At 38.5% G+C, this 8,180-nt stretch overlaps 1 protein-coding gene across 1 annotated transcript; it reads left to right on the top strand.

Moving 5' to 3' along the window:
* Positions 1–999: 999 nt before the first annotated feature.
* Positions 1,000–2,431, top strand: LOC149842745 (uncharacterized). Its single transcript, XM_090001557.1, has 2 exons — positions 1,000–1,231; positions 2,054–2,431. Exons 1-2 carry the CDS (start codon positions 1,010–1,012, stop codon positions 2,138–2,140), a joined length of 309 nt encoding a protein of 102 aa, XP_089857683.1. The 5' UTR covers positions 1,000–1,009; the 3' UTR covers positions 2,141–2,431.
* Positions 2,432–8,180: the final 5,749 nt, after the last annotated feature.

Below are 8,180 nucleotides of genomic sequence, written 5' to 3'. Positions count from 1 at the left end.
ATCTTTTAAATATTTTATATTGATATTTACTGTGTAACAATTCATGTGCAGCACGAGGTTTGAGCCACAAGAAGTAGTACGGGAGATTAGGAATTCACTTCTTCAACATCTACCAGGACCAGTTGCTCAATGGAAAGAGTACCCAAAGGAGGTATTAGACAGATTGTGGTCCTCATTCATGGTATACAGTTGTTCCTCATAGTTAATGTGTTTCATATTTAATTTATTTAAGCAATGTCTACTAACTTTCTGAAAATATTTGTAGGCTTCGAATCGCTTTGCAACTACGGTGGAAGAAAATGATGCAAGGAAGGTGTGGCAGAAGGTGGCTGCCAATCGATTTGCAGACATGCTGCACACTATGAAGACTGCAGCAAAAAAAGCATCTGGCGTAGTAGATGATCCATTACTGTGGAAGGGCCATGGTCCTATTACTATCAGGAGAGATTACTGGGATGAAATGTGCGATATGTGGGCGGGAGATGCATTTAAAAATCGCTCTGCGAAGGCTTCACAAAATCGATCGAAGATGCCCGAAGCCCATCTACACACAGGTGGATCTAAGACATTTGGGAGCCACCTAAAGAAAATGGTAACTCATAAATATATAATATTAATTTTATAAGTATAGTTGCAAATTTGTGTACTAAATCTTTTGTCATTTAACTTCGCAGGAAGCAGAAAAAGGAGGCAGTGTACCATATAAGGATGTGTTTGTAGAAACACATAAACGGAAGACCACGGGAGTCTTCGTATCAGAGAAGGCGAGAACGACAACGGTATGTATTAATTCTATTAATAATCATTGCAATATATATGCAAGTCATCATAATGTTATCATTAATTATTAATGAATACTTTAAACATTATTTTGTAGGAGGCATATGAGCAACAAATGGTAGAGCGATATGGTGAAGACGCTACTCAGCATCCATCATTTGATCCTACAGCATGGGTGACTGCAGCAGGTGAACCCAAAAAAGGTCGCGTGTTCGGGTTTGGGAGTAATATGAACACTTCACCAGTTATTGGTTCTTCCAGTTACGGCTCACCAACTTCTTGCGCCGACATAAGCTCCAAGCAGCCGACTATTCTTTCCGGTGATGATGTACGCGAGATCATTAATGAATCACTGAATAACTACTTCCAATACACCGTCGCCCCCTTTCTCCGAAATGAGATCAAGGCCGCTGTTCAGGATAGGGGATCTTCGATTCCAGGTCCCTCTCAGGTATAATCACATATATAGTTTTTTTGACTATCTTAAAGCACATCTGAGCATGGTAGAATCACATATAGAGTTTTTCTAGATGCCTTAGAACACATATGAACATGCTATAATCACATATTCAATTTTTTTACTGCCTTAGCACACATATGAGCATGATAGAATCACATATATATATATTTAACTTTTTGTCTGTCTTAGAGCACATATGAGCATGATAGAATCACATATAAAGTTTTTTTGATTGCATTAGAACACATAAGCATGCTATAATCACATATTCAGTTTTTTTACTGCCTAAGAACACATATGAGCATATTATAATCACATATTCTGTTTTTTGACTGCCTTAGCACACATATGAACATGCTATAATAACATATAGAGTTTTTTAACTGCCTTAGAACACATATGAACATGTTATATATCATTTATGATAGAATCACATATAAAATTTTTGGCTTTGCCTGCCTTAGAGCACATATGAGCATGCTATATTCACATATTCAATTTTTTTACTGCCTTAGCACACATACGAGCATGATCGAATCACATATATAGTTTTTTGCTTGCCTTAAAGCACATCTGAGCATGGTAGAATCACATATAGAGTTTTTTTATATGCCTTAGAACACATATGAACATGCTATAATCACATATTCAATTTTTTGACTGCCTTAGCACACATATGAGCATGATAGAATCACATATAGAGTTTTTTTATTGCCTTAGATCACACATGAGCACATGATAGAATCACATATAGTGTGTAATTTATTTCATTATATTTTGTTTATCAATACTGACTGTTCTTTTCTTGTGTAGGCTGCTAGCGATAATCAGGGTAGTGGAGCTGAAGGGACAGATAAAGACAATGAACAAGAAGACGCACAAAATCTTGGCGATGATTAGAGGACTGTGTTGAAGAAGTTCTATTTTTTTTATTTTTCCTAATTGTAATTGTTGAATTGTAAATAATTAAACTTCTTAGTTTTAAGGTGGAACGATTAATTATTATAGATACTTGTTATATGAATTTTTTTGTGTGGTTTGTTTTTTATTTACAGGAAATATAAATTGTACAGGAAATATAAATTGTACAGTTCTCCGTAATTAATTTTTAAATAAATTTTTTTTGATTTTTTTTCGTTTTTGCGACGGATTAGCGACGGATGATTCCGTCGCTATTCGTATTAATCTAGCGACGGCTTAGCGACGGAATTAAATCCGTCGCCACGCCGTGGTCGCCGTTTAGTACCGGCGGATTGGCGACGGAATATAGCGCTCGTTATTCCGTCGCAATTAGCGACGGACTTGGCGACGGAATAATTCTGTCGCCAGTTAGCGTCGAAATATTCGCGACGTAAGCATACTGTCGCCGCGTTGTCGCTAATCCGTCGCTAACATGGTTAGCGACGGATTAGCGACGAAAGGTGGTCGTCGCTAATCTACTGCTCTGTTGTAGTGTATGTAAGCACATGCAGCTCGTATCCCCATGTTTGTCAGCATCAGTTAGCGCCAGAGTCCAGTGCAATTGCAAAGACTTAAGTACCCTTTCTTTCATGGGTGCCATAAAAACGACGATTCTAGAAAAGGAGCGGTTGCAAAGACTTAAGTACCCCAAAGATGGTTATTTAAGACTCAGTTCCTGCACTGAAGGATTATCCGAGAAAGGAATCCCCCCTGAAGAAGGCCATGAACATCAACCCTCTCTCTCGCCCTTCTCTTTTTGCCTTTGTGCACATCCAGCAGACGATCCTACACTGTTCCATCAAGCACCGACTGACATGTGCACTGACTGTAGCATGGTTCAACTTGATGAGTTGTGGAGACTGATTCAGAGTTTTTTCCCTTACAGGAGGGAGGTCCAGGGGCTCCTCCCAGTGCGGGTCCCGCTGCGCGGTCAGCGGTCTAGGGGGGCGCCCTTGGTGGGGGTTTTTGGGGGGCAGCGCCCCCGAGAACAAATTTTTTTTGGGCCGTGTATAAATTCTTTCTTTTCTTTCCCTCTTGTAACTGTCGAAAAAGATCAATAAAGTATTTTGTTTGATCATGACGCTCATATGTTTCCTTCGGTTGTTTCTTGCTCAAGGTTTTCGTAACACCCTTTTCCATGATTTTCTGTTGTTGTTTTTTTCACTATGTGATTTTCGTAAATTGCTACTCGATTTAGCGATTTGCCATTTTCATAAATCACTACTCGATATAGCGATTCACTAAAATCGCATAGTGATTTGCCATTTATTTTTTTTTTCGATACGCGATTTTCATAAATTGCTACTCGATTTTGTGATTTGTCATTTTTTTTGAGCTACACGATTTTCGTAAATCACGATGTCGAACACCACTCCCTTGAGCAAGATATTCGTCGTGATCAGGCTGTAGTCGCCAGCTGTCCTGATGGCAGTCTTGCGGTCTGTGATGGGGAAGACGGAGAGGAACGTGCCATTCCTGATGCCCGTGTTGAGCAACGTCAGGGTGGCCTGGAAGGCATAGCCCTGATCGAAAGTATTGCCGATGTAGGGGGTAGACAGATTGTACTTTGAAAGACTTCATTGTAGGTGTACTGGAGGAAGATTCTATTGTAGGTGTCCCTCGAAGGCAGAGAAGGGGCCGCCACAGTCGGTTGCTCACTGGACGAGGGCAGCATTTCGGCCACTGCTAGCAGAAAGAGGATGACGATCACCATCGAATCGGCTCTTTGCCTCCCTTAATTTCTTCTCTAGAGAGAGAGAGGGTTTTACAGTGTTTCACGAAGAAGGAAGAAGAAGAAGATGAGGGCGAAAAGTTCAAACAAAAAAGAAAGAGAGAGTGCTTCAGGTTCGTTTCACTGTTTAGACTTTGAAGAGTCAACATCATCCTCAACTTTCTAGATGGAGGACATTTTTGTCCTTTTTTTGAACCGTTGTTTCCCTTTTTTTGAATGAAGAATATTTTTGTCATTTTCTTGAACCGTCATTTCATGGCAAGAATAGAAAGAAAGGGTACTTAAGTCTTTGCAACCGCTTCGGACGCCGATGCTAAGTGATGCCAACACACACAAGAATACGAGCCTCATATGCTTACATATGTGGCGCTCATTCGGACCCCCGAACACACATTGTGGCATTCAGTGCATCTTCGGGAGAGAACACACACCACCCTCTCGAGGTAGAGGCCTTAAAAGTTGTCATGATTGCATCCTCCCAATGGAAATAGGTTGGTTCCCTTAACCAAGTTCCTCCTCAAATAAATACTTATGAAATGCAGCTAGATCCTCAAAAGGGTACGACACTGTCTATTGAGGGGAAATTATTAAAGTACCCCCAAGTTTTTGTGCTCATGGATAAAAGTGAGCCTTCTGATAGAGGAGTTTAGAATTCAATTCTAGATCTGAAACATGATATGGATCGGTTTAAATTTATGCTTAGGAAAAGAACTTATGGAAAGGAGAATAGAGGTTTTTTGGGAAGCAGGAAATTCACTTTTAAGAAAAGAGTCCCATTCCCCAAACAGAAGGTGTTGAGAGATATTCATGGGGTTGTCGATAGGAGAATGAGAGGGTTACATATGGAAAAAAAGAGAAGGAATTAAATTAAATAGATCAGTGAGGCCTCGACTTAGATGCGAAAATGGCTAGAAAAAGGAGGATGAGCCTGTCTCAGATGATGAAACCATTCCTCAAACCCCACTCCATGAAGATTATGGCATGCAATGTTAGAGGGCTGGGAATGAGGTGGGCCTAATACCAAATAGCTAAGTCAGCTAAGAAATGAAATATAGATGTTTTGTTTCTCATTACAAGAGAGAATGGTGCAATTGCAGAAGGAATTATGATCCTCTCTTTGTATGGAAGGGAATTTTGAAGCCTCTGCTAATAATAGAATAATATGGTTGTGAAAACTAGATTTAATCTTCGTGAAAGTGGTTTTGGCCATCAACCAACTTATGACAATCTTGATTGATTGTGAAAGGGAAGTTTTAGTGGTTACGGGAGTACATCACACACAATGACTTTAGAGAGAGGAGGTTAATTTGGCACTCTAAGGCAACATTCTCGAGAAGAGTTGTGGTTGGTTTTGGGGGATTGGAATACAACTAGGTCGACAGTGGAGAGGAAAGGATCACAATGGGGGCATCTGGATAGTCAAGTCTTTTACACGACTATAGATATCTGTGGATTAACAGAAGTGGAACACTATGACCCTAGATTCACTTGGCAAAATAATCAACACTGGGGCAACTTTAGAGCTAGTCGTTTAGATAGCTTTAGTAAATGCTCAGTGGTTCAATAAGTTTCCAAACACACCAGTTTCCACCACACCGCAAATTGTTTTTGACCATAATGGTCTTATGGTCAACAATCTTCCTTGACAACAAACAAAATCACCTTTCAAGTTTTTTATATTTTGGACAATGAAGGAGGAGTGAAAAGTTCATCATCAAATGTTGGGATCAGCAGGTTAAGGAATGTGTGACTTTTGTATTAATATCCAAGTTAGAAGCCATCATAAAAGAGAGCGGGATGTGCAAAATCTGATATTGGGGACATCCTCGGATCGGATAAAAGTCATATTGGAGGAACTGGGGGAATGTCATGCTAAAGTGGAGGAAGGCAAAGAAGAATACATATGTAAAGAACTGCAGCTAGGAAATGAACCTCAAATTTATAAGTGTAAGAATCCTTATGAAGGCAGAAGTCTAGGTGAAATTGGTTGAAAGAAGGTGATATAAATTCAAAGTTCTTCCATGCTACAGTTAAGAGGAATATCTCTAAGAAGAAAATCATGAAGATTGTAAGAGAGAATGGTATATAGATAATAGAAAATGAAGAGATTAAAGTTGTATCAGATGATTTCTTTGTCACCATTTTCAAAAGAGAGGAGGTAGGAAGGCAGGAGCTCCCTAAAAGCTCAAACTTGGGAGTGTCAGATGAGAAGAATTGGATGCTCATTGATAAGGTGTGAGAGGAGGAAATGAAGAAAGCAACATGCTGACATTGTTCTAAGACAGACTGGTTGCCAGGGTTATTTTTTAAAAAAAGTTAGCCCATTGTGGAAAAAGAACTTAGCAGAGCATATATAGATTTTTTCAACAAGAATAGGATGCTTAAAAGAATTAACCATACTATATCATTTTGATCCCCAAAAATGAGGGGGCAAAACAGTTTAATAAGTTGAAACCTATTAGTTCAAGTAATTTTGTATATAAAGTTGTAATCATGATTATTGTGAAGATAACAAAGAAGATTCTTAAGAGGATAATTAGCCATAATCAAAGAGTTTTTTTTGGAAGGGCTAAGTATCCAAGACAGTATTTTGACTTCACGAGTTGGTGAACTCTATGGAAAATGGGAAAGGCAAGTGTGTCACATTCAAAACTAAATTATGTAGGGTAGATTGGTCCTTCTTAAAGGACACCCTGAAGTTATTTAGATTTGTTGATTCATGGTTATAAATCATTCTTGAGTGTGTTCATCCCCCTTCTTTATAGTTTTGGTGAATGGGGAACTGAGTCATCAATTTTATAGTAGTAGAGAAATATGGCAAGGGGATCCCATGTTCCCCTGGTTTTTTACTAGTAATAAAGAGATTGTCAAGAAGGTACCATGTGAAAATGAAAGGGACCGAGAACCATTCCGGTCATGGTTCAAATTTTTTTATGGGATCGCAACTTTTATGTTGATGATGCCCTATTTTATATAAGAGATAAAAAATAGGCTATTAAAAATTTCTTTATGATCATGGACCAATTTGAAAAGGCATATGGTCTCGAGGTTAATAAAGATAAATCAATGTTTGTCTCATTCAATCTCAGCTATGGAAGAATATTTTGCATTCAAAGCTGGAGTGGATGGCAGATTAGAGACCTCCTAAAAAATATTTAGGTTTCCCTTTTTCTAGGAGATCTTTGAAGAAGAATATGTGTCATAACTTGGTGTTGAAATTTATGCAGAGAATGGAAGCATGAAGGACCAAATTGCTACCTATGGCAAGATGTATTATTTTGATAAAGTTGAAAAGAGTAATTATGAAAACTTACCATACTTGTCTATCTCTCAAATGAGCAACACGATAGACTTGGATAACAACAACAACGTAAGGCACAAGTTTTCAGCTACTCAAATAGAACAAATAAAGGCCAACATAGCAAGTTACGATAAGGATCCATCTGTCACAATAAGTCACAAAAGGCAAAACAGGAAGGGTAGCAAATCTAATAAAAATAGAATTATAAAGGATAGAGTCTATCCTAACAGAACTAAGAGATTGGTTAATGACGATAATCTCCACCATTTGTATAAATTGGAAAACATAAAGAAAACACACCATAAGTGATTGTGTGTGTGATCGTGGAAGTAGGATTAATCAATCCGAACCACGTTAAAAAATCTTGTTTTGTTTTCATGGTATCAGAGCGGTGAATATCTTTGCTCTGACACTGTGCGTGTTGCTCCCTTCTTGACTTCTCGTTTTTGTTGGCATTTGCTGAAGGAGTTTTTTGTATCTTCACTATGTCGAGCTCAAGTCAGTTAGGATCTACACGAGCTAAGTATCCCTATCCTTCATCTATCAATGTGGCAAACTTTGTCACCATAAAACTCACACACAAAAACTTCCTTCTCTGACAAACACAAGTCGTAGGCTTAGTTGAAATCCAGGACTTAATTGGTTTTTTGAATGGAGAGTATTTTGTGCCACCCATGTCTGTCACTGAAATTGACAATGTATTCATACTGAATCCAGACTATCTTGTATGGAAAAAGTCTGATAGGTTACTAAGGAGTTGGATCACTAGATCTCTATCCGAAGAGCTTTTTGGCCTAGTTGTCGCTCTTCAAACCATGGCAGAAGTCACTACAAGAAAAATGCTAATTAGCGACGGAAATTTGCAACAGATTTTTTCCATCGTAAATTTCTGACGGATTAGCGAGAGAAAACTATTTGTCGCTAACATTCAAAATATTTGCAAAATT

Source organism: Nuphar pumila, chromosome 3 (assembly GCF_984573655.1).
Source record: "Nuphar pumila chromosome 3, dmNupPumi1.hap1.1, whole genome shotgun sequence".
NCBI lineage: Eukaryota > Viridiplantae > Streptophyta > Magnoliopsida > Nymphaeales > Nymphaeaceae > Nuphar > Nuphar pumila.
Note: the sequence above shows the minus strand (reverse complement) of the source record. Positions and strands in the feature narration are given on the sequence as shown.